This window comes from Odontesthes bonariensis, chromosome 17 (assembly GCF_027942865.1).
Source record: "Odontesthes bonariensis isolate fOdoBon6 chromosome 17, fOdoBon6.hap1, whole genome shotgun sequence".
Classification (NCBI taxonomy): domain Eukaryota; kingdom Metazoa; phylum Chordata; class Actinopteri; order Atheriniformes; family Atherinopsidae; genus Odontesthes; species Odontesthes bonariensis.
The window spans coordinates 5386037-5411762 of record NC_134522.1 but is presented as its reverse complement, the minus strand read 5'-3'; the positions used below and the strand labels follow the sequence as shown (position 1 = coordinate 5411762).

The 25726-nt window shown below is 41.4% G+C and overlaps 1 protein-coding gene across 12 annotated transcripts in view; it reads left to right on the top strand.

The window, feature by feature from the left end:
• Positions 1–25726, top strand: part of kiaa1109 (KIAA1109 ortholog) — a 140672-nt gene that overhangs the window by 12032 nt on the left and 102914 nt on the right. For all 12 annotated transcript variants that reach the window (XM_075447490.1, XM_075447496.1, XM_075447493.1 and 9 more), the window contains exons 6-21: positions 917–1091; positions 1997–2078; positions 2648–2841; positions 3391–3470; positions 4437–4587; positions 6498–6654; positions 6839–6917; positions 11351–11442; positions 11536–11653; positions 15169–15324; positions 17406–17503; positions 17751–17935; positions 21391–21497; positions 21570–21793; positions 25020–25238; positions 25351–25488. In XM_075447490.1, coding sequence (XP_075303605.1) covers positions 917–1091; positions 1997–2078; positions 2648–2841; positions 3391–3470; positions 4437–4587; positions 6498–6654; positions 6839–6917; positions 11351–11442; positions 11536–11653; positions 15169–15324; positions 17406–17503; positions 17751–17935; positions 21391–21497; positions 21570–21793; positions 25020–25238; positions 25351–25488 — 2255 coding nt within the window. The remainder of the gene's footprint in view (positions 1–916; positions 1092–1996; positions 2079–2647; positions 2842–3390; positions 3471–4436; positions 4588–6497; positions 6655–6838; positions 6918–11350; positions 11443–11535; positions 11654–15168; positions 15325–17405; positions 17504–17750; positions 17936–21390; positions 21498–21569; positions 21794–25019; positions 25239–25350; positions 25489–25726) is intronic.

Below are 25726 nucleotides of genomic sequence, written 5' to 3'. Positions count from 1 at the left end.
TTAGGACTGTAGTGATACACTAATCTCATGATTCGATTCGATATGATACACTTACATCATTTTCTGGGGAAAAAAGGGACGGTGTGATTTGACATGAATCATCGCTGATGGACTGGTCCTTTGAACCCGGAAGGACAAACAGACAAACAGAAACATTCACTTTTTTTGTGAAAAAAACGTTTTCACGAATGTTTTTGTGAAACCGTTTGGAAACAAATTTTTTTGTGAAACAGTTTCACGAATTTTTTCGTGAAACAGTTTTCACGAATTTTTTTGTGAAATGGTTTTCACAAATTTAAAAAAAATTCGGTTTCCAAACGGTTCCACGAAAAAATTCGGTTTCCAAACGGTTTCACGAAAAAAATTCGGTTTCCAAACGGTTTCCGTAAAGAATTTGTGAAAACTCACAAAAAAACTTAGTTTCCAAACAGTTTCCGGAAAGAATTTGTGAAAACTCACAAAAAAATTCCGTTTCCAAACGGTTTCCGGAAAGAATTTGTGAAAACTCACAAAAAAACTTAGTTTCCAAACAGTTTCCGGAAAGAATTTGTGAAAACTCACAAAAAAATTCCGTTTCCAAACGGTTTCCGGAAAGAATTTGTGAAAACGGTATCACGAAAAAATGAGTGAAAACGGTTTCACGAAAAAATGAGTGAAAACGGTTTCACGAAAAAATTAGTGAAAACTGTTTCACGAAAAAATTTGTGAAAACTCACAAAAAAAATCGGTTTCCAAACGATTTCACGAAAGAATTCGTGAAAAAAATTCGTCTGACTTTTCAATAAAGTTTGCTTTGGAAAATAATAAAGAAGAAAATCGATATTAGTGGCTGAAAAATTGATACTTTGTCAGGAAACAAAATATCGATATATGTCGATTAAAATTGCTCATTCCTGCTGAACATGTACTTCTACAGATCCCAAGGCAGAGACCAGGCTTTACGTGACAGTCAACGGCTTTGAGTTTCACGTCTACAACCGGACAGACCTCTACGCTCGGCTGCAAGAAACGTTCGGGCTTGACCCCACGCTTCTGACGTCCAAGAAGGACGAGGAGAGGGGATGTGAAGACAGAAACCAGACCCTGGAAAGGTACGACCAGTGAATCATTAAACACATTTGCATGAATCAAAGTCGGACTTTTAGTCCCAAATTATGCATAACTAGACTCAAATGGGCCCACAGTTCCATCTTTTTATAATTATGTTTATAATAACACAATAAATATCACCCAGGGCACTTCAACAATTACTTATTTGGTGTTCTGATATCTGTTGGTTAAAAAAAAAAAAACATCACTATGCAGTGGCTTCTTCCTGACTCCCCCACAATAGAGGAATGGAAGGATATAGTTAATGAAGTATACATAATGGAAAAAATTACTTTTTCTTTGTTTTATTTATTTATCTTTTTTTATTCTTGGTATTTATTTCTTTTGTTTCAGTTTTTCAGTGTCTCCTGTTTATTTTATTCAATATTCTATTTAATTGTTTAAAGAAACCCAGATGTTGATGTCCCAATATACCACGTACATTTCTGTTACATCCCTCTGTTCTTTTTATTTAAAAAAAAAAAAAAATTGGGAAAAAAACCAAAAAACCAACATAAATAATTATAAAAATAACACAATAAATAAGGCAGCATCATTCACACATTTTCCAAACTGTCGCAGAAACTAAAAATCAGCCCATTTAAGACGGCGTGACGAGACTGTCGCTCTGCTCTAATAAAATCTAACCACAGCCTCATCTGACAAAGATTACCCCCTCAGAGGAATTTAGAGGCAGCAGGAAGTCTAAGCTTTTTCTTTTCTTATCGAGACCATGTGAAGAAGCGATGAAGGCTGCCGAAAAATCTCGCTGATGTCATCAGACGCAGCAGGCATTCGGAAGCAGAAGAGCGATGGTTATCGCCCGGAGATGACTTTAATCTTCCAGGCAGAAAGTAAATGCAGCGTCCGAGTCCTCAGTCTGAGTTCTTTTCTGCTTCCCCGACAGTGTTGACATCAAAGCTGAAACTCCTGACCCCACGTCATCGTGGCGCTCCCTCATCCCCGTCATCAAAGTCAACATCAGCACCGTACGTATCTCCGAAGTTTTCGTGGTTGAGAGGAACGTGTGAAAATCTTGCTGTTTGCAGGGTGCTTGCGCAAGTCTTGAAAGTCTTAATAAGTATGGAAAATAAATGTATGGTAGAATTTTACAGTATGCTGAAAGGCATTGTGAAATGAGAAATAGGAAGGTAGGCTATAAAACTATAATTTTACTAACTGGTCACGTACTGTATTAGCCTAATGGGATGAGATGTGAGTGAAGAGACTGAATTCTACATACATACATTTTTTTTTATAGATAGTTTTTGTGACACTTGTTTGATGTGAAATTCATGTACTTTTTTCATGTTTTGAAACGTTTTCATCAGTAAAAGGATAATTTACTGCATTTGTTCATTGAATACTAGCCTATGAAAATTAACTTTTCTAATGAAGACAGTTGGTACAATCTCAACCAATGAAGTAGGCACACAAGTTACAAGTACATAAAGTTAAGGTCTTGGGAATAAAAGTATCAGTTTTAAAAAAGTCTGGAATTTTAATTTGGAAAAAGAGCAAGCACCCTGTGTTTGAATGCACGTTTGCTCTCCTTTAGGGGCGGCTGGCGTTTGGAAACCACTACCTCCCCCAGACTCTGTGCGTGAACTTCGAGGACGCCTTCCTGACCTACACCACCAAGCCTCCATCCAGCCACCTGGACCAGTACATGCACATTGTCAAAGGCTCTCTGGAGAATGTGCGGGTCATGCTGGTCCCCAGTCCCCGATACCTGGGCATGCAGAACGACGAGTGAGTTCAACCCACCCCGCGCTGACGTTTACGGGAAAGAATTACGACAAATAGATGAAGACTAGGACACGTTGTTTAGTTGAAGGTCTGAAAAGATTGGCAGAGACGTTAAATAATGTGAAAATGCAGTCGTTCGTTCATTCAGAGCAATTTGAAACGCATAAACGTCTCCAGCTATAAAATAATTTTCCCCAGAGCAGTTTTAGAGATGAACGCCTCGACTGAAGAATCACATTCTTATTTCTCTGAGCACGTCGTAATGACTGCAGAGAATGGGATCATTATGCAGCTCTCCTCTTATTCATCCTGAACCGTTTCTCTCTGAGGAGGAAAGCTTTCAACACAAACAGGCAGAGGACTCGCTGTGGGTGACTCGGCTTGTTGGCACAGAGTTCAAACAGAACATTTTGATTTTGAATAATTCCTTTTGAATCACTGTTTTTCATCCTGTCAGGATAGACGGAGGCTCGGTAACCTTGAATTGGATGCGTAGGTTCTTATGTCTGTACTTTGGCTCTAAAACTGTGACCTTGTGGGTTTCCCATCCAGACCTCCCAGACTGATGGGCGAAGGCTTTGTGGTGATGCAGTCAAACGATGTCGACATCTACTATTACCAGGATGAACCAGGTAACGACCGTGATGTTCTGCTCACCTGATTCCAGGCTGGAGACTTTTATGAGGTTGTTTTCCAAGGTATTGGTGTGAGATTTGATCTGAGACGCTGAAGGCTCTGGACATGGGGGAGGCTGGCTGTGTTCGAAACTGCATACTTCTCCTACTACTCCTACTAACTTTTTGAGTTAGTATGCGAGTTTGAGTAAGCGAGAAGTTCCCGGATGCATACTAGATTCTCCGAAATGTTGGGTATGCATCATGAGGTTACTACTCATACTCAAACTACCCAAGATGCAACGTAACGTGACGTCGCCGATCGCCATTTCCTGTCAAAACGGCAGTTTCAAGCTAGCTACAACGAGGGTAGGTTCACTTCCTGTTTTCAAAACAAAAGCACCAATTGTATGGTAATGGCTTTCCCTATGATAAAAGGCAACGGGTATTTTATTTTGTGAAAATAACCGGAAGTGCGTTGCTCACTGCGGCTAGCTTTAGTAGCGCCGAATTCGTGGGAACAAAATTGTAAACAGCCGGTATTTTGTCAGGTTTTCAAGACGTTGGGGATCTAAACGACTACTTTCTCACCTGAAAATGTTTCAAATGTTGCTAAAGTTTACAGAGTTTAGAGCTTAAGTGAAATCAGCTTCAGGCCGGCTGATTTCGGCTCGGGCAGGAGCGAAATGCATTGTGGGTAAATGCTCTGCATACTGTCAGATCGATCAGTATGTAGTATGCGGTTTCGAACACAGCCGCTGTCTTGGCTGAGCCTGAAGGAGAAGCTTTCAGGTCACAGATCTGGGCAGTGACCCAAAGAATGAGCATCCTTAGAGACAGGGGAAGGAGTTCCACCATCTGCCTCCTGGGCGGAGGCCTCTGAGGGGAAGACTCGGAACTCACCGGAGGGATTATTCATCCCATCTGGTCCGGGAAACACCTCAGGATCTCCCGGGTTGTGACATCTTGAGTGTGTGTCTGCAGGTCTGGTGCCTGTGGAGCAGGAGAGCGGCGAGGAGGCGGAGACGAGCAGCGAGGACGATAAGCTGCAGGACCTGCCTCCGTGTTGGGGTCTGGACATCGTCTGTGGAAAAGGAACCGACTTCAACTACGGACCCTGGGCAGATCGTCAGAGGTGAGGGAAGGGGTCTAAAACCTGAAGATAAACATAAACCATGAAATTAAAAACTCGTTATTATCGCGTTAACTCATTAATTATTTAACGCCGATAAATATTTTATCGCACATTAACGCAGTTTTTTAATTTTTTTATTATTTTTTGGGGCTTTTGTGCCTTTAATGGATAGAGAAGTTCAGAGAGACAGGAAGCAGGGGGCAGAGAGAGGGGGAACGACACGCAGCACAGGGGCGTCCGATGTGGGACTCGAACCGGGTTTTTATTTTGTTAAAGTCTGTTGCTCACAGGCTTTTATTTTGTAAAAGTCTGCTGCTGTCTGCTGTGGAACAGGAAAAGAAAGTAATCGGCGGATCCACCAAACATGGAGAAGGGTACGGAACTTTTACTCGGCCATTTTCATTTTAAAGTTCTTCCAGACGGCGGAGTCGACAGAACCAAAGTCATCTGTAAACACTGCCAAGTTGAATTGTCTTCTCAGCGTAGTAGTTCCAGTCTAAAATATCACTTAAAGGCAAAACACACAACTGATAGCAGCAAGTCATTCAAGGAAACAGACAGTGGAGCGAGGCTTCTACATAAAAACTACAGAAAGATGCTGATGTTAAAAGTGTGTTTGCACAACAAATGTTATGGCACTTTCATTCATATGGCAGCACATTTAAAATAAAGCTAAATGCTAAAAGCTATACGCTACTTTTGGATTCATTTTTGCATTGATTGATTGATTGATAGATTTTTATTTTCGAACATGTATAAAAAAGAAAATTTAACTTTTTGTACATACAAAAGAAAGAAAAAGAGAAATTAAAAAATTAAATCACATAAAGTGCTAATACATAACAAAACACCACACATTGTTCGAAAAAGGAATGGGAAGAAGTACAATACTTTTTTATTTTCCCACTCCTTTTTAACTACTCAGTTTGTAAATATCCTAACTACAATACATTTATATAAATATAGACCATATACACACTTCCTAAATATCTAAATAAATATATCATCACAAAAATAAATATATACTACACACATATCCTTGTAAATATGAAAATATATATATATATATATACGATTTTGCGTACAAATGCGATTTATCGTGATTAATCAGGGAAATCATGTGATTAATTAGATTAAATATTTTAATCGTTGCCCAGCCCTACTTTAAACTCAATGCTCCTCGTGTTTATTCGTATTCATTTGATAACGATTACGGCTCAAAAGGTAGAAGCATCGGGACATAATGAGTCGATTAAACATGAGAAACATGGATCTCTTTTGCAAAAACTAAAGCTAATTTTACCAAATAAAAAGTAGTAATTGTGGATTTTTGTATTTTCTGATTTGCTTACACGATCTGACCTCGAAACTTAAGATGAACAGACATTGTTTCTTCACTGAAGGAAGAGATTTTTCAGTGATGAGTCGTCCATTCTTCGCTCTTTACTCATCAAACAGCTGTTCTATTCAGTTGCTGCTGTCTCCTCTTAGGTATTTAGTTCTGGATGCAGGCTCCAATGTGACGAATGTGTTTGATAAGATGTAGTTTAGAGTAAAGAAATGAAACCTATTGGCTTCCAGAAATCTGCCGAGGGGCAGATTTCAGCTTCCAGCCAAGAAAAAATGCATTTGTAAATGCTGTAAATCAGGCAAATGAATATCAGTAGACTTAAAATGAACATGCAGACATCAGAATCTATTTATGTCCCCTCTGAATCACAAACAAGCACAAAACCGCACCGCGACTCAAACTACGCCGCAAGCTCTTCGAGGACTGATCCAATTAGTTTAGCTCGAGCTCCATTTCTAAAAGTTTGGCGGTATTCTCCTGTCTTGTGCATTTATTTAATGGGTGCAGGTACAGATATTGTAGAGGCAGTGAGCTCAGACTGTGAACTCTCTTCTCTCAGGGACTGTCTTTGGAAGTTCTTCCTGCCCGCGGACTTCCAGGCCATGAAAGTGACCGAGGTCGCCCAGCCGGGACAGCCCAGGCAGATCCAGGCCTTCGAGCTCCGCATGAACATCATTGCAGACGCCACCATCGATCTGCTCTTCACCAAAAACAGGGTGATCCTCTTTGTCTTCATGTTGAGCCGCGTTTCGGTTATTGATACGCGTTCATGTTTGATGCTTTTTTTCAAATCTTCCTCCCAGAGCAGGGCGGGGCTTTTAAAGCTAAATGGAAACGGGGAGGGTTGTAGCGTTGTTCCAGGTTTTAGGAGGTGTATGATGTTTCTCTCTCTGTTGCTAGGAAACCAACGCCATCCATGTGAATGTAGGTGCGGGCTCTTACCTGGAGGTCAACATCCCCATGACTGTGGGGGAGAACGGTAAGGCCAAAATGTCTCAAATGCTGTCATCATCTTAGAGGCTTAAAGGGACAGTTCGCCTCTTTTGACATGAAGCTGTGTAACATCCCATATCAGCAACATCATTTATGAACATCTTCTTACCCCCTGCTGCGTCCTGTGAGCAGAGTTCCAGTCTCGTTTTGGTGTTGATGAAGGTAGTCCGGCTAGTTGGCTGGGGTTTAAAAAATAAAGCGTTTTGCTTCTCAAAACAATATGCGTTCAAAAGAGTAAAACATTTGCATCACAAAATGGTTCTCCAGGAAAAAGTCAGACCTCACAATCACTTGGCCCTATTTTCTCTCCCTTCGTATCACTGCCTGCTGTGCAGACCGAGCAGCAAACACCGTAACAGGTGCGGCTGTCGGCAGGTAGTGATATTTTAGACTGGAACTACTACGGTGAGAAGACAATTCAACTTGGCTGTAAATGTTTTTTTTTAAATTTATTTTGAAATACGTGCTTTTATGTTGAAAGAAGTAAAACAGGAAGTAGCGCCGGTTAGCTCCGTGAGCTTCTCACAGAGACCGAGGTTAGCTGCTAGTTTATCTTTATTTTATTTCTCCATGCTTCGTGGTGTTTGCTGTAACTGTGTGAATGTGATGCATTCAACAGACTTTTACAATAATAAAACCTGCGTTAATGCCCGATAGAATATTTATCGGCGTTAAATAATTAACAAGTTAACGCGATAATAACGAGTTAACTCGCCCAGCCCTAGATATTGCTGGTATGGGATGTCATACAGCTTCATGTCAAAAGAGGCGAACTATCCCTTTTAAGTTTGGTTTTATGGGACGTTATGTGTGATTAGCCCCAAAACCAGGATTTTTTTAGAGCAAACTGCAGCAAAGTAGTAGCCTGGGAATTCCCATGCTGCTTTGTGCGCGATTTCATTCGCACTGCAAAGGCAGCCTGGAAACCACCGCCCTTATTTTTGCCTGAGTTAGGGAACCAATCACAGAACGGGGGGGGGGGGGGCAGCAAGACGATGACGACCTCTATGCGCGACACCGAAGCTTGTAGAGTGTTAATCCAACATGGCAGCGGACACAACGTTACCGTTTGATGCAGCCTTAGAAAGTGTTTTAAGTAGCTTAGAACGCAAGTTTCTTCCACTTTTGGGTCATTTAATGCCACATTAAAGGATAATTTAACAGTTAAGATCAACATATTTAGCCCCATGAAAGATTCTCCGAATAAGTTTATTTATCGTATGATTGAAAGCACCGAAGCAGCTGTCGCCGTCTCCGTTCTCGGTTTCCGGAGGACCGGTTTGATCTCCTCCAGCTTCCAAAAAACAGAAACACAAGTTTCATCCACAGTTCAGCTCTTTATCCTTTTCTCTGAAGCTGCCAACCGAGGCGACGTGCCCACTTCCCCACACTTTCATGCCCGTTTGGCTCAGCCTCAGCCAAGCCACCGCTCTCTGATCCAGCCACTCAGAGCCCCGGGACACGATAACGCCACATGCCGCCAGCCAGTTGGCGCCCAGCCAGTCCTCTCTGAAACCCACTCAGAAGCTTCCTTTGACATGCCGAGCAGCACTCTGCACCGTTGTAATACCGGCAGGACGGACAAAAGCTCAAAACTGGAATAAAGTTGGATTGTAAAGGGTCAGAAACCAATATTCTGGTGTATTTTAAGCAGAGATGGGACCAAGTCACACATGTGCAAGTCTCAAGTAAGCCCCAAGTCTTAGCTTTCAAGTCTCAAGTAAGTCTCAAGTCTTAGCTTTCAAGTCTCAAGTAAGTCTCAAGTCTTAGCTTTCAAGTCTCAAGTAAGTCTCAAGTCTTAGCTTTCAAGTCTCAAGTAAGTCTCAAGTCTTAGCTTTCAAGTCTCAAGTAAGTCTCAAGTCTTAGCTTTCAAGTCTCAAGTAAGTCTCAAGTCTTAGCTTTCAAGTCTCAAGTAAGTCTCAAGTCTTAGCTTTCAAGTCTCAAGTCCCAAGTCTTAGCTTTCAAGTCTCAAGTAAGTCTCAAGTCTTAGCTTTCAAGTCTCAAGTAAGTCCCAAGTCTTAGCTTTCAAGTCTCAGGTTAGTCTCAAGTCTTAGCTTTCAAGTCTCAAGTAAGTCCCAAGTCTTAGCTTTCAAGTCTCAAGTCAAGTCTTAGCTTTCAAGTCTCAAGTAAGTCTCAAGTCTTAGCTTTCAAGTCTCAAGTAAGTCTCAAGTCTTAGCTTTCAAGTCTCAAGTAAGTCCCAAGTCTTAGCTTTCAAGTCTCAAGTAAGTCTCAAGTCTTAGCTTTCAAGTCTCAAGTCCCAAGTCTTAGCTTTCAAGTCTCAAGTAAGTCTCAAGTCTTAGCTTTCAAGTCTCAAGTAAGTCCCAAGTCTTAGCTTTCAAGTCTCAGGTTAGTCTCAAGTCTTAGCTTTCAAGTCTCAAGTAAGTCCCAAGTCTTAGCTTTCAAGTCTCAAGTCCCAAGTCTTAGCTTTCAAGTCTCAAGTAAGTCCCAAGTCTTAGCTTTCAAGTCTCAGGTTAGTCTCAAGTCTTAGCTTTCAAGTCTCAGGTTAGTCTCAAGTCTTAGCTTTCAAGTCTCAAGTAAGTCTCAAGTCTTAGCTTTCAAGTCTCAAGTAAGTCCCAAGTCTTAGCTTTCAAGTCTCAAGTAAGTCTCAAGTCTTAGCTTTCAAGTCTCAAGTCCCAAGTCTTAGCTTTCAAGTCTCAAGTAAGTCTCAAGTCTTAGCTTTCAAGTCTCAAGTAAGTCCCAAGTCTTAGCTTTCAAGTCTCAGGTTAGTCTCAAGTCTTAGCTTTCAAGTCTCAAGTTAGTCCCAAGTCTTAGCTTTTAAATCTCAAGTAAGTCCCAAGTCTTAGCTTTCAAGTCTCAAGTCCCAAGTCTTAGCTTTCAAGTCTCAAGTAAGTCCCAAGTCTTAGCTTTCAAGTCTCAGGTTAGTCTCAAGTCTTAGCTTTCAAGTCTCAGGTTAGTCTCAAGTCTTAGCTTTCAAGTCTCAAGTAAGTCTCAAGTCTTAGCTTTCAAGTCTCAAGTAAGTCCCAAGTCTTAGCTTTCAAGTCTCAAGTAAGTCTCAAGTCTTAGCTTTCAAGTCTCAAGTCCCAAGTCTTAGCTTTCAAGTCTCAAGTAAGTCTCAAGTCTTAGCTTTCAAGTCTCAAGTAAGTCCCAAGTCTTAGCTTTCAAGTCTCAGGTTAGTCTCAAGTCTTAGCTTTCAAGTCTCAAGTAAGTCTCAAGTCATTTTTTCTTGGTCAAGTCACCTTATTTTTGCAGTTTTACCTGCAGAATCTGATCTTAATAAAGTGAAAACACAAAGATATAAGTAACTGTCAGTAAACATCATTGGCCAATGTGTCCAACCTGTCCACCCCGTATCATATCAAGCTAACGTTAGCTAACTACCGACTAGGCTAACAGGATAATATCAGCTAATTTGACAAGCACTTACTGGTCAGAATGGATCTTCAAATGACGAACAAAGTTGGAAGTTGTCGTCTGGCTGTCTGAGATGTTGATGCCGCATGTCTTGCACTGTGCTGTTCGTCTTTTAGCGTCAAAATGGTGATTACGAAAGCCGAAGACAACGACTCTCGGTCCCGCTGACATGTTGATGCATATCTGATATGAGTTTATTCTCTCCAATAAACACTAAGGTATGTAGAGAGGGCATGGCTGACTGACAGGGTAGGGATCCAATCATGACGCCATTCTCAGCCTGCGCTCCTACCGGGTAATCCATGTTATTTTTTTAATCAATTTATTGGGGAACGAGCAGTGAAACTGCAAAGGGTATCGTGTGTGGGCGGAGCAAAATGGCTCTTTGGCGCCCCCTACGATACTTAAAAATGGTCCCCGCATTGGGGTTAGTTTCGCGTGGGACAACAAAATTCGGTACACTCATTCATCATGCCCAGACGCACAAAAAAGTCTCTTGCCGCCATGGACCCACGTCCAGTGGAAGGCGGCCATTTTGGATGGAATGTGCGTATGTAGAGAGGGCATGGCTGATTGACAGGGTAGGGATCCAATCATGACGCCATTCTCAGCCTGCGCTCCTACCGAGAAATTGATATTATTAATTTATTAATTTTATATTCAAACTGAAAACATGAACTGAACTTCCATCGTGTATCAAGTCAAGTGCCGAGTCTTTAATTTCCAAGTCCGAGTCGAGTCTCAAGTCTTTTATTTTTTGTCAAGACAAGTCACAAGTCATCAAAACAGCAACTCGAGTCCAAGTCACGGTGACTCGAGTCCCCATCTCTGATTTTAAGTGTATTTTGTTCTCATGGCTTCTCATGGCTACAGTTGAGCGAGATCACTTCAGACCATCCCAAACACAAGTTAAAGTCATAACCAGATTAAAACATGTGAACCGATTCATCCCCCTGAGCAGATGATATCGGTTTACATGTGAATGACCTCATTTCAAACTGCTTAGATGTAAGAATTTCTCCCATTTCTGTCCGTTTCTCGCCTCAGGCTACTCCCCCACCATCAAAGGTCAGCTGCTCCACGTGGACACCACCAGCAGCATGCTGTACAGGACTCTTCTGGAGGCTGAGATGTTGGCTGTAAGTAGAAGCAAGATGCAGAGCAAGCTTCTTTTTTCTTCTTCTGTGCTCCTGAAAGTGAAAATGTGTCTTTTCTTTTTCTTTTTTTTATAGTTCCATGTAATAGCCAGCTACCCCCGGGTCTGGAACATGCCTCAGTCGTGGCAGTGTGAGATCGAGGTGTACAAGGCCACCTACCACTTCATCTACGCCCAGAAGAACTTTTTCTCCGGTGAGTGAATCAAACCTAAAACAAAGAATTACTCTTAAATGTCAGACTGCTTTCCTTCCTCAGTATTTGGCAGCTTTGCCCTGAAACTGTTTCACTTGGGCCAAATGTTTCGGGTTTCCTTCCACTAGCTTCTTTTGGCCCGTTCCCCTGGACAGAACTGCTGTAACTGGGTCAGGTTTACCCCAAAACCTCAACTTTGTTGTCCTTAAACCACTTTGTATCTCACATGGAGGTAAACTGTGTTGAAAAAGAAAATTACAGATGGATTTCAGGATATCTGCTTTCATTTTCTAGGAAATCAAACTATACTGTCGATTGTCGCCATATTTTTTTTTTATTATAATGTCGCATAAATCAGGCCAGGAATCATTTATCAACAAATCCTTCTATAAATATCTTCAGAATACTGCTAAGTGTATAACTGGAAAGTTTGGTGGTAGTAGGTGCTCCATAGTCTGAGATATTGAGAATAACTTTTTCTCCGGTGAGTGAATCAAACTTAAAACAAAGAAGGCGAATTACTCTTAAATGTCACACGACTTTCCTTCCTTAGTATTTGGCAGCTTTGCACTGAAACCAAATGTTTCGGGTTTCCTTCCACAAGCTTTTTTTGGCCCGTTCCCTTGGACAGAACTGCTGTAACTGGGTCAGGTTTACCCCAAAACCTAGACTTTGTTGTCCTTAAACCACTTTGAATCTCACATATTGGGGCTCATTGTCCATATGGAAGACTTTCTGGCTGATTATCCTCTACATTATTTTCTTCTGGGCGTCAGTCCCTCATGCAGCAAAGCAGTCCCACAGCATGATGCTGCCACCACCATGCTTTAAAGTGGGGATGCTGCTCTGAGACCTAAAGAAAATGAAGATCTTTCAAACTACACTCCAGCTTTTTTATGGTAGCCTTTTCCCGGGCTGAGTGGACTTTCAGCCCATCGTTCTATCTCAGCAGTTTCAGCCGGCGTCTTCACAGTCTTCTTCTGTGGTCCTGGGGTTGATTTGCACATTTTGAAGCCGTCTCCTTCCTGAGCGGTGTGGTTTGAACGGCTGACAGTGGGACTTTCAGGCATCTGGAAACTGAACCGAAGGATGAACCAGTTTCGATGGCTCCATTGATTTCTCCTGATTATTCTTATTTATTTCTCCTATTTATTTATTTATTCCCCCATGATGTCAGAGAAAGGCAGCTCTTAGCCAATCAGAAGCTTCTAAAACTCAATCTGGATTCATCTGGAATTTTCTTTGTTGTTTAAGTACTTCTGACTTTGATGACAGGAAAAATAATGTATTTTTCCGAAGTTAACGTAAACCTCTGGTATTCATTACAAGTAAGTCCCAAGTCTTTGCTTTCAAGTCTTAAGTAAGTCTCAAGTCTTAGCTTTCAAGTCTCAAGTAAGTCTCAAGTCTTAGTTTTCAAGTCTCAAGTAAGTCTCAAGTCTTAGCTTTCAAGTCTCTAGTAAGTCCCAAGTCTTAGCTTTCAAGTCTCAAGTAAGTCCCAAGTCTTAGCTTTCAAGTCTCAAGTAAGTCTCAAGTCTTAGCTTTCAAGTCTCTAGTAAGTCCCAAGTCTTAGCTTTCAAGTCTCAAGTAAGTCTCAAGTCTTAGCTTTCAAGTCTCTAGTAAGTCCCAAGTCTTAGCTTTCAAGTCTCAAGTAAGTCCCAAGTCTTAGCTTTCAAGTCTCAAGTAAGTCCCAAGTCTTAGCTTTCAAGTCTCAAGTAAGTCCCAAGTCTTAGCTTTCAAGTCTCAAGTAAGTCCCAAGTCTTAGCTTTCAAGTCTCTAGTAAGTCCCAAGTCTTAGCTTTGAAGTCTCAAGTAAGTCCCAAGTCTTAGCTTTCAAGTCTCAAGTAAGTCCCAAGTCTTAGCTTTCAAGTCTCAAGTAAGTCTCAAGTCTTAGCTTTCAAGTCTCAAGTCTTAGCTTTCAAGTCTCAACTACGTCTCAAGTCTTAGCTTTCAAGTCTCAACTAAGTCTCAAATCGTAGCTTTCAAGTCTCTAGTAAGTCTCAAGTCTTAGCTTTCAAGTCTCAAGTAAGTCTCAAGTCTTAGCTTTCAAGTCTCAAGTAAGTCTCAAGTCTTAGCTTTCAAGTCTCAACTAAGTCTCAAGTCTTAGCTTTCAAGTCTCAACTAAGTCTCAAATCGTAGCTTTCAAGTCTCAAGTAAGTCCCAAGTCTTAGCTTTCAAGTCTCAAGTAAGTCTCAAGTCTTAGCTTTCAAGTCTCAGAGTCTCAAGTCTTGATGTCAGAGAAAGGCGGCTCTTAGCCAATCAGAAGCTTCTAAAACTCAAACTGGATTCATCTGGAATTTTCTTTGTTGTTTAAGTACTTCTGACTTTGATGACAGTAAAAATAATGTATTTGTCCGAAGTTAACGTAAACCTCTGGTATTCATTACAAGTAAGTCCCAAGTCTTTGCTTTCAAGTCTTAAGTAAGTCTCAAGTCTTAGCTTTCAAGTCTCAAGTAAGTCTCAAGTCTTAGTTTTCAAGTCTCAAGTAAGTCTCAAGTCTTAGCTTTCAAGTCTCTAGTAAGTCCCAAGTCTTAGCTTTCAAGTCTCAAGTAAGTCCCAAGTCTTAGCTTTCAAGTCTCAAGTAAGTCTCAAGTCTTAGCTTTCAAGTCTCTAGTAAGTCCCAAGTCTTAGCTTTCAAGTCTCAAGTAAGTCTCAAGTCTTAGCTTTCAAGTCTCTAGTAAGTCCCAAGTCTTAGCTTTCAAGTCTCAAGTAAGTCCCAAGTCTTAGCTTTCAAGTCTCAAGTAAGTCCCAAGTCTTAGCTTTCAAGTCTCAAGTAAGTCCCAAGTCTTAGCTTTCAAGTCTCAAGTAAGTCCCAAGTCTTAGCTTTCAAGTCTCTAGTAAGTCCCAAGTCTTAGCTTTGAAGTCTCAAGTAAGTCCCAAGTCTTAGCTTTCAAGTCTCAAGTAAGTCCCAAGTCTTAGCTTTCAAGTCTCAAGTAAGTCTCAAGTCTTAGCTTTCAAGTCTCAAGTCTTAGCTTTCAAGTCTCAACTACGTCTCAAGTCTTAGCTTTCAAGTCTCAACTAAGTCTCAAATCGTAGCTTTCAAGTCTCTAGTAAGTCTCAAGTCTTAGCTTTCAAGTCTCAAGTAAGTCTCAAGTCTTAGCTTTCAAGTCTCAAGTAAGTCTCAAGTCTTAGCTTTCAAGTCTCAACTAAGTCTCAAGTCTTAGCTTTCAAGTCTCAACTAAGTCTCAAATCGTAGCTTTCAAGTCTCAAGTAAGTCCCAAGTCTTAGCTTTCAAGTCTCAAGTAAGTCTCAAGTCTTAGCTTTCAAGTCTCAGAGTCTCAAGTCTTGATGTCAGAGAAAGGCGGCTCTTAGCCAATCAGAAGCTTCTAAAACTCAAACTGGATTCATCTGGAATTTTCTTTGTTGTTTAAGTACTTCTGACTTTGATGACAGTAAAAATAATGTATTTGTCCGAAGTGAACGTAAACCTCTGGTATTCATTACATCCAGATGTGGTGGTCAGATCAAGCTATTAGCATGTAGCCGTTTACGAGAACGACTTTTCCCCTCCTTCCACAGATTTGATCCGGGACTGGGCGAGTGATAGTGCCCCTGACATCTACTCCTTTGTGCCCTATTCTTGGAAGTTCAAGATCCTTTTCCACCAGTTTGAGATGATCTGGGCGGCAAACCAGCACAACTGGATTGACTGTTCCACCAAGCAGCAGGAGAATGGTAAGACTTCCACATGGAAATAGCCACAAAAGCATCTGTAGTACAGTATTCATGAGGTTTTTGGTGTAATTAAACCTCTTCCATTGTAAATGAACATGATTTATTAGAGATTATTGCTTCTGTTCATGATGTCTGAATGTAATCTAATTTAGTTGTTGTTTCAGTGAGGTTCAAGATGAGATAAAATTATCCTTCCTTTAGTCATTGGTCAGCAGGTAGTTGACAAAGAAACAGCCTCATTGATGCACCACTAATTCCACGTAGCTTTATAAATGTTTCATTTAGGAAAAATACACATTTAGAAAAACACCTCAATGGTATATTTTTCATTATGTTTGATATTTTTACTGAAATCTGCCTCTGAAAATTGATTGAAAACATAAAGTTTCATGCTTTTACTGCCACCACGTCGTACTGGCTTGTGCCCAAAAGTGAGGAATTTAAAACGGGATCAAACTAAAGGAAGCTTAGACGTGTACTTTGCATCGTGTGTGTGTGTACAGAAATGTTGGATTTATGGAAGACTTAGGGTTTATGCTATTTTACGGAGCAACTCGTGAGCAATAATCACACCTAAACTCCTGTTTCAATGAATAAAACCTCTAAATGCAACAAAAAGTATGCAGGCATTTGGTTACTCAGGCATCCATACAAGTGATATGCTGGTTGTTGGGAAAACAAAGTCCCAGTCGGAGTTTGAGTCTTCAATATTTTAAGAAAAAGCACCTTCAAAGTTGCTTAAATCGAAAGTAAAAAGAGAGTTTTCCCCAGGAAAAAAGCTTTTATTGACAAATTTTCTGGTCAAGCCCTGCCTTTTTCTTTAAAAAAACAAAAAAACAAAGTGTCTTCTGCCCAGCAACAATTGCATCACACCTAATACTTGTCTCCGATTGGTTGGCTTTCGGCCAAATTTCTCTCAAGCCGGACCAAACCGGTTCCAACCTGTACCAAGCTGTTCTAAACTGTTCTCAAACTTGTTTTTCACCATTGCTTTTGGGCCAAATCCAACTGTATGTCTAAAACTTTTATTTCTACTATGTTACTATAAATTTTACGTTTGCATTAGTTAAATGCAGTGCTTTACTTCACAATAACAATAAAACGAGTAACTTCAGACTTAATATCGAGTAATATAATGAGATATCTAAAAAATCTCTTCTACAGGACACATATCATTTAATTTAGAAGTGAGTCTGGATGTAAACACAATCCATATTCCCAGTATTGGTACTTAAACAGATATTTGTCACACGTTTTCCCCTAATAAACTGCAGAAAAAGGGCATTTGACACCATTATTGAGCATCTTTTGTACTGTTTGCATTATCTCCTGTCAGAAAAGGTTAATGGTTAGTAAACAAATATATGTAATACGAAAATGATCTCTTTGCCCAGCCTGATCTCATGAAAAGGCGTTTTTTTTTTTGTGCTTTTGCATGTTAATTAATGCTATGTATTAAGACAAAATGGCGCCCTGCCCTGTAGTTTTACCCTAACACCGAACCATTAGAAGGTATGTGCGGTAACCTTGATGGTATGTAGTGTGATAGGAGGAGACTCGCCACCATACTGAACCCTAACCCTAAACATTTAGCATGTTTGGTTGATGCAAATGCATGTTTGTTTCTGGGGTTTCCTGCCCCTCAGTTTGGGTCGTATAACTCGTGGAACAGCTGATACATGACAGACGTGGTGGAAATAAAACTCATGAAACTTTGGTCGGTCAGATTTTAGTGGCAGATTGTAGAAAAATAAACTCATTTAGAGAGAAAATCATTTTCAGACGCGTGCATTTGTATTTTTGGCCCAAATAGAATAACGAATGTTTTTCCTTTTTTTTAAAGGTTTTTAAACTAATAAAGTGAGTTTCCAGCTTTGCCAGGAGTTAAATAAACCCGTTGCTCTGTGTGTGTTGAGCAGAAATGAAGGCAGCCGACACTTTAATGCCTCTTTAACAGTGGAAGCTAGTGTCCATGACAGGATGCTTTAACTCTATTAAGTCATGATGCACTGTACAGTGTGTGTACTCCATTTAATCCTCAAACAGGCAGACTAATCAATTGCTTTATCGATTGTCCATAGTGTACCTGGCAGCCTGTGGCGAGACGCTCAATATAGACTTCACTCTGCCTTTCAATGAGTTCGTTCCAACCATCTGCCATACCCGCTTCAGCTTGAGGGTGAGTCCGGCCTTAAGTGGACGGGTTTTTTGTTCTGAACATCTGTCAATGCCTAATTGAGTTTTTACTGTTTTTGGAGGTTCACCTGCAGACGTGCGACTGCTTTTAGTGAATTTTTCACACTGGTTTAAAGACTTATTTTTGAGATGCAGCTGTATTTGCTTGCGCGCCCACAAATGTTAACAGTTTGACACCGGCTGTGAATGTGTGTGGGCGCATTTGGGTGTTTGTGATTCGTCCTCTTCAGGCGGAAGATACAGACATGCGTCTGTCCCTGCCCGAGTGCCACCCGAGCCGCTGCCCCCTCCTCACCCTGGCCAAAGACTACCAGAACGTCAAGCTGCCCCCCGACATGTTCATGTCAGGGGAGAGTCAAGGGGCTCCTCCTCCCAAACCCACCAAACCCCGCTGGAGGAACATCACCCACGCAGAGTGAGATAAACCTTCAAACTGTGAATCTCTTGTTGTGGGCAAAAAAAGTGAGTGTGTTAGCAAGGATGACTCATCACACATGAGTGGAGAGGTAGAAGTGAGAATGTGCCTTCAGTTTGATGCTGTTTATTTCAGGTTTGACGTGCTTGTTGAGTTGGGCTCACTGGGTATTTTATTGACCTGCTTTTAGTGGTTTGGTTCTGGTAATTCTGCAGTTTTAGTGCTTTTAGACGGGTCTGCTGCATGTGAAACTGCAGTTGGAATAAGCACCCTTCCCTCATGGAGTGCCTTAGGGTGCGTTTTTGGTCCATTCCACCGCTTTGCTGATGACATCCAGGTTTACATGTAGATCACTAGTACCCAGGCTCCGCCCTCGCAGTGACGCAACACCTTCGGCTCTGCTACACTTACTCAGGCAAACTGCTCATTCAGGTGGATTCGAGTTCCCGAAAAAATGGGAACTCCACCCACTTTGTCGGGAAGCAATCAACTTTGAGCAGCGCCAGCGGCCCAGGGTAAAGGCGTGTTCAAGGTAGTGACGTGGTTGAACTGCCACTCAACCCATGGATTGTACACGGAAGCGCTTCATTCAATATCAACATGGAGCAGCGTCAAGCTTTTGACACTGCTGTAGATGCTGTAATGAAAGCGTTCGACGGGAGATTCTCGTTAAAAATCGAGCAAAGAACAGCCCTTGAATCATTTCTTGACAGGAAAGACGTTTTCGCCTTGCTCCCTACTGGCTTTGGTAAGAGTTTAATCTACCAGTTAGCCCCGCTGGTAGCTAAATCATACGTCAGAGGAAAGAGTGGTGTGATTGGCTTAAGCTTAGGCACAGCCTTTTCTGGCCACAACCAGTAGCAACCCGAGGGAGGCGGGTTGACCAGGCCATTTCGAATCGTATTCGTTATGGTCTTGGTCAGACCAGAATCTCGAAGAGATTTGAAAGTCTATGTTAATCAGGCTAGATCACTAGGATGCACCAATCCAATATTTGTATCGGTATCGGTTCCGATATTTAAGAAAATCCTAGATCGGGTATCGGTAACAATGGGCCGCTCCATATCGGCGGTTTATGCTCTGCTTGAGCAGGTCACTGACACTGAGTGTTTAAGCCTCAACACAGCAAAATCTGGAAATGTTCTCTTACTTGATTGGCCATTGGTTTTTAATAACCTGCTTTTAGCGTTTGGTTCTGTTAATTTTGCGGTTTTAGTGCTTTTAGACGGGTCTGCTGCATGTGAAACTGCGGTTGGAATAAGCACCCTTCCCTCGTGGAGTGCCTCAGGGTGCGTTTTTGGTCCAATCCTTTTTTTTGTTTGTTTAGGTGGCCTTGGCGGGTCCGTCTTTAGTAAACATAACGGGCCATTCCACCGCTTTGCTGATGACATCCAGGTTTACCTGTAGGTCACTGGGATGCACCGATCCGATATAACCTGAAGCCTGATCACGTAACTCGGGTCTTGTCTTCCCTTCATTGGCTCCCAGTTTGTTTTTTGATTGATTTTAAGATTTTATTGCTCACTTTTAGGGTTTGAAGCAACCAAATGCTCTTTGCATCCCAAAAACTCAGTAACAGTTGTGTTTTATTGGTTGTTTTTACTTATTACTTCGTTCTTCTTAGTATTAGTTGTAGCTAGTTTTTACTGGATTTGTTGTTATTATTTCTTTTGGTCGCTTCTTTATGAAAAAACTTTACCTTTTTAAACATTACGTTACCTTTAAGCTGTGCTACTACTTTCTGTTGAGGGACTTGGCAGCTGTCGCTCTGGCAGAAACGCAACTTACAAACATTTCTTGTTGCGCTTCTGTTGTTGAGTCAAGAATTTTTTTACTCCATGTTGGAACGGATCGCTTTCTGTTCGGTTATCTTTCGGCGTCTTTTTAAAGGTGGATTTTGTAACTTTACTCCTCAAAAAAGTCACCACAAGGGGGCATAGTTTTACCAGGCGATGTGTATGTTTCCATTCTTTATTTATATGTAGCAATAAGACGAGCAAAGGCTCATTTTGTTCTTCCTGTTGATGTGGACTCGTCAAGAAAAGTCGCAGTTACCTTTCCACGTATACAGATTAGATACGATTACCTCAGTTTTCTACATAAGAATTACTCCTATAAAGACAGAGTTGTTTATCAACATGACTTTAAATTGGTCAAAGAACCCTTACAAACCATGAAAATTCAATTATTTCTTTGTTTTCGACTGATGAGCCTTCATGTCGTCACTGTTTGAGCATCAGGACACTCATTTGGCTGTTATACGGTCTCAACCTTTGGAGAATCTCCATGACATCCCAAGCTTACCCTTTTTGTTTGAAAGTTTATGACATAAAAAGGGACATCAGTGCATCTGCATTTAAAGAAGTTTGCCACACTCAAGAAATCTTGGATGATGATGATGATGATGATAAATTGTCACATGTTCAGGGAGCAAAATGACAAATAATACCTCGTTTTCTGAGCCTCTTTTCCCTTTTTTATTGGATTCAACCCAAATTTGATGTGTAACTTTGAAACTAAATCCATGATGTTAGTGTCTTTGCCATGTTTAGGCAGCAAAATGACAAATAATACCTCGTTTTCTGAGCCTCTTTTCCCTTTTTTATTGGATTCAACCCAAATTTGATGTGTAACTTTGAAACTAAATCCATGATGTTAGTGTCTTTGCCATGTTTAGGCAGCAAAATGACAAATAATACCTCGTTTTCTAAGCCTCTTTTCCCTTTTTTATTGGATTTTAACCCAGATTTGATGTGTAACTTTGAAACTAAATCCATGATGTTAGCGTCTTTGCCATGTTTAGGCAGCAAAATGACAAATAATACCTCGTTTTCCCTTTTTTTATTGGATTTTAACCCACATTTGATGTGTAACTTTGAAACTAAATCCATGCTGTTAGCATCTTTGCCATGTTTAGGCAGCAAAATGACAAATAATACCTCGTTTTCCCTTTTTTTTTTATTGGATTTTAACCCAAATTTGATGTGTAACTTTGAAACTAAATCCATGATGTTAGCATCTTTGCCATGTTTAGGCAGCAAAATGACAAATAATACCTCGTTTTCCCTTTTTTATTGGATTTTAACCCAAGTTTGATGTGCAACTTTGAAAATAAATCCATGATGTTAGCGGCGGCCCATGCTAGTCTAAATGTAGTCGATATTAGCAGGTATGCAGCTTGAAATCATCCGTTCATCCATCTGTTTGCCTCATCAGATTACGTGCATGCTTATTTTAGACGTTTGCAGCCCTGAGTCTGGGCTGTACTGATGTATTACTCTTAGATCTGGGAGGGTACGATCGGGGGAAATTAGGCGTGACCTGTTTGCTGTCTGTCGCCTCCACTTTGTCCTTCTCTTGAATGGGTCATAAAGCAAACGATGAGGTGTGAAATCTTTTTGAAAATGATGATCCAGCATTATAACTGTGTGCTGCCTTACTCATCCTCACACCAGGGCCGGCTGGGTGGATTGCTGGAGCGTGCCAAACTTCCTGCTCATCATCGACTACACCTGGCACCCCATCTATCCGCAGAAGGCCGATGAGCAGCTCAAGCAGTCGTGTAAGCTCACCGGGATTATTTCTTAGCAGAGCATTAAGACACATTCTCACTGATCTGTCATCTTATCATCAGTGTCTGAGATGGAGGAGTCCATGCTGTCAGCTTTGCGGCCCCCGGAGCTCACCACCAGCGCCCCGCCACGCTACACCTCCACGTCCGCTTCAGCTGCCAACAGCCGGGCCGGCACCGACCCCTCAGAGCTGCCTCCCGACAGGCTTCACGTGGAGATGGAAATGTCCCCAGATTCTCAAATCCTGCTCTACGGGCCTCTGCTCCGAGCCCTGATCGCCATCAAGGTACAGAAAACCCTTCAATCTGCATCTGAAAAGTGACATTTGGAAGATGAAAGTCTGAGGCTGTGTTCAAAACCGCATACTACATACTACATACTGCATACTGCATACTGCATACTACATACTGCATACTACATACTGCATACTGCATACTGCATACTGCATACTGCATACTTCCATACTGCATACTGCATACTACATACTACATACTACATACTACATAATACATACTGCATACTGCATACTGCATACTACATACTACATACTGCATACTACATACTGCATACTTCCATACTGCATACTGCATACTACATACTACATACTACATAATACATAATACATACTGCATACTGCATACTGCATACTACATACTACATACTGCATACTACATACTGCATACTACATACTACATACTACATAATACATAATACATACTGCATACTGCATACTGCATACTACATACTACATACTGCATACTACATACTGCATACTACATACTGCATACTTCCATACTGCATACTACATACTGCATACTACATACTGCATACTTCCATACTGCATACTACATACTTCATACTGCAAACTACATAGTACATACGACATACTTACATACGGCATACTGCATACTACATACTTGCATACTACATACTCCATACTTCCATACTGCATACTACATACTTCATACTGCAAACTACATAGTACATACGACATACTTACATACGGCATACTGCATACTACATACTTGCATACTACATACTCCATACTTCCATACTGCATACTACATACTTCATACTGCAAACTACATAGTACATACGACATACTTACATACGGCATACTGCATACTACATACTTCCATACTACATACTGCATACTCATCGATCAGACAGTATGCAGAGCGTTTACCCACAATGCATTTCGCTCCTGCCCGAGCCGAAATCAGCCGGCCTGAAGGTGTCTTCCCTTAAGCCAGTGCTTCTCAAAGTGTGGGGCGCGCCCCACTGGTGGGGAACGGAGACATGGCAAGTGGGGCGCGACAAACGGGAGGAAATTTTAAATTTTATGCCCATCTTAAATGCTTTTCTTTATTTACAATAAAGATAATTCACTAAACAAAACACCCACACACAAACAAAGTAATAATGAATAGCTAAAATTATGAGAGAGCATTGGGAGACCGGGAGAAAAACGTAACCTGGAACTAAAGTGCAAAAACAATGATTGACGTCGGGTTGTTAATTGCGGCTGGACAGCAAGGTAGCAGGTAGCGTAGCTGTGAGCAACATGGATACATTTGTGGCCCGGGAGTTATTGTCTCCATTAACTCGTTCACTGACTCACCGCTGCTACTGTTAGCTAACTGTTAAGAGGAGACATGCCACACAACTATTATTCTAACTGCAATTGCGTAAATGTATAAAGCTAATTGCTGTATTAGCTCTGTGGCTGAAGCGGAGCTAATACAGCTCGCGCTCCCTCCCAGCTTGTAGAGCCCCTCCCATACCCGAGAAACTCGCCAGCTCTGCTCCGCACAGTTCAGAACTCATGATTCAGGACGCATGATTCAAGACTCGCTGTTCACAGCTCACTCGCTCTCCCTCGTAAACTCGCTGCTCCACACGGTTCAGGACTCATGATTTTATACCCGACTCACAGTTCACAGGCAGCTCACAGCTCGCTCCCTCGCTCCCTCTCCCTTCCGGCTTTATTTTGAAGGAAGCGAGATCTGTACAATCTGTACATAATTATCTTATTTTAATGGTGCAGTGTTGAATGTTAGAATATTATTATTTTTTCACTATTGTTTAGGTTATTTAAATGTTCTATTTGTGCACAGTTTCATACATTTTATTATAATTTTAATATAATTATATATTATTACAATTGCACTGTTTCACACTGAATGTTAATTTATTGGCTATTTGGGTTATTTGAATTTATTTAGAGAGAAAGAAAGAAAAATAAATGTTTCGCCTTGGAGACTTCTGGATTTTTAGCCTTCTTCACAATGATTTGGGACGTGGTTTGGAACTTGTTTGTACATTCCGTGGCGCACACTCTGGGTGATTGATTCAAGTGACTCGAAAACCCGATTCATTTTAGTGAGTGACTCATACAAACTCGAGTATCCCATCACTATAACACACCCCTGTCACGTTAACAAACCACTGGATTTCTTTAAAAGAAAATCGACAGCAGGAGCAACGCATGGTAAAGGCCGCGTCGGTTAACAGTCAAGCACAAATGGCCTCATACAAAGTTACATACAGAATCCCGAAATGCAACCACATGCTTCTCAGCTGTGGCATCTCTGAAAACAAAACACAGATCTCAGCTCAACATTGAGCATGACTTGAGAGTGGCAGTTTCAAGCCTGCAACCACGTTTTGAGAAGTTGTGCAGTGCACAACAGGCTCATTGCAGCCACTAATGCAGGGATACATTTGAGGTTTTTTTTTGTTTTTTTACACAGATTGCAAATTAAACGCTTTTATTTTCTCTTTTTGAACTTTGTGTTATTTGATGTTATTGATTTTGATTCATTATAAAATATGATGTTACTTGGTGTTAGTTCAATCGAGTTGAAATGTAATTTATCAATATTTTTGTTGGGGCGACAGGGGCAGGTGGGGCTTGAAAATCCCCACTTGTTCAAAGTGGGGAATGACCAAAAAAGTTTGAGAACCACTGCCTTAAGCTCTAAACTCTTTAAACTTTAGCAACATTTGAAACATTTTCAGGTGAGAAAGTAGTCGTTTAGATCCCCAACGTGTTGAAAACCTGACAAAATACCGGCTGTTTACAATTTTGTTCCCACAAATTCGGCGCTACTAAAGCTAGCCGCAGTGAGCTAACGCACTTCTGGTTATTTTCACAAAATAAAATACCCGTTGCCTTTTATCATAGGGAAAGCCATTACCATACAATTGGTGCTTTTGTTTTGAAAACAGGAAGTGAACCTACCCTCGTTGTAGCTAGCTTGAAACTGCCGTTTTGACAGGAAATGACGATCAGCGACGTCACGTTACGTTGCATCTTGGGTAGTTTGAGTATGAGTAGTAACCTAATGATGCATACCCAACATTTCAGAGAATCTAGTATGCATCCGGGAACTTCTCGCTTACTCAAACTCGCATACTAACTCAAAAAGTTAGTAGGAGTAGTAGGAGAAGTATGCGGTTTCAAACACAGCCTGAGAGCTTTCTGATCTCCCATTCTGCCGTTCGAACAGGAAAACTACTTTGGCGAGGACGACATGTACACGGACTTTGAGGAGGCCGTGTCCAGCCCGGTGTTGTCGGCGTCGACCTCCTCGGGCCTCGGCTGGTGTCCTCTGGGGATGGAGGACGGCGAACAGAAGGAGGGCGCAGACATCCATCCCCTGGACCTGCGGCCCTGGGACATCACGGTGCTCATCAACCTCTACAAAGTCCACGGCCGGCTGCCGATAGTAAGACTGATGACTGCCTTTGATCCGATCAAACATCCCAGCACTACGCAGAGTAATGCAGATGCTTAAAGTGATATTTCTGACAGTAACTAACTGTTTTTGGCGCCTCCAGCACTGCAGCAGTGAGGGTCCGGAGGGTCCGTCTGGCTTTCTGGAGCGGCTGTGCTTCGAGATGAAAAAGGGCTACAAGGAGACGATGCTTCAGATGCTCCTGTCTCCCGTTCACATCTTCGTCAGTGACAACTACCAGGTGGTAGATCAGGGCTGTTCCATTACAAATTCAGTTGGGCCAGATTTTAAAACCGAGACCTTAAGCTGGGTCGGACGTTTTCAGCGGTCAGTAAGGAGGAGGTGATGACGAATAACGTGATGTTTATTCATCATTTCCCCCTCTTCGTATTTTTGAACAAAAACAAAAAGTGCACATCCATGGTGATGAAATAGTTTTCCCTTTTGAAATGAAATAAACATACATTAACAAACATTTT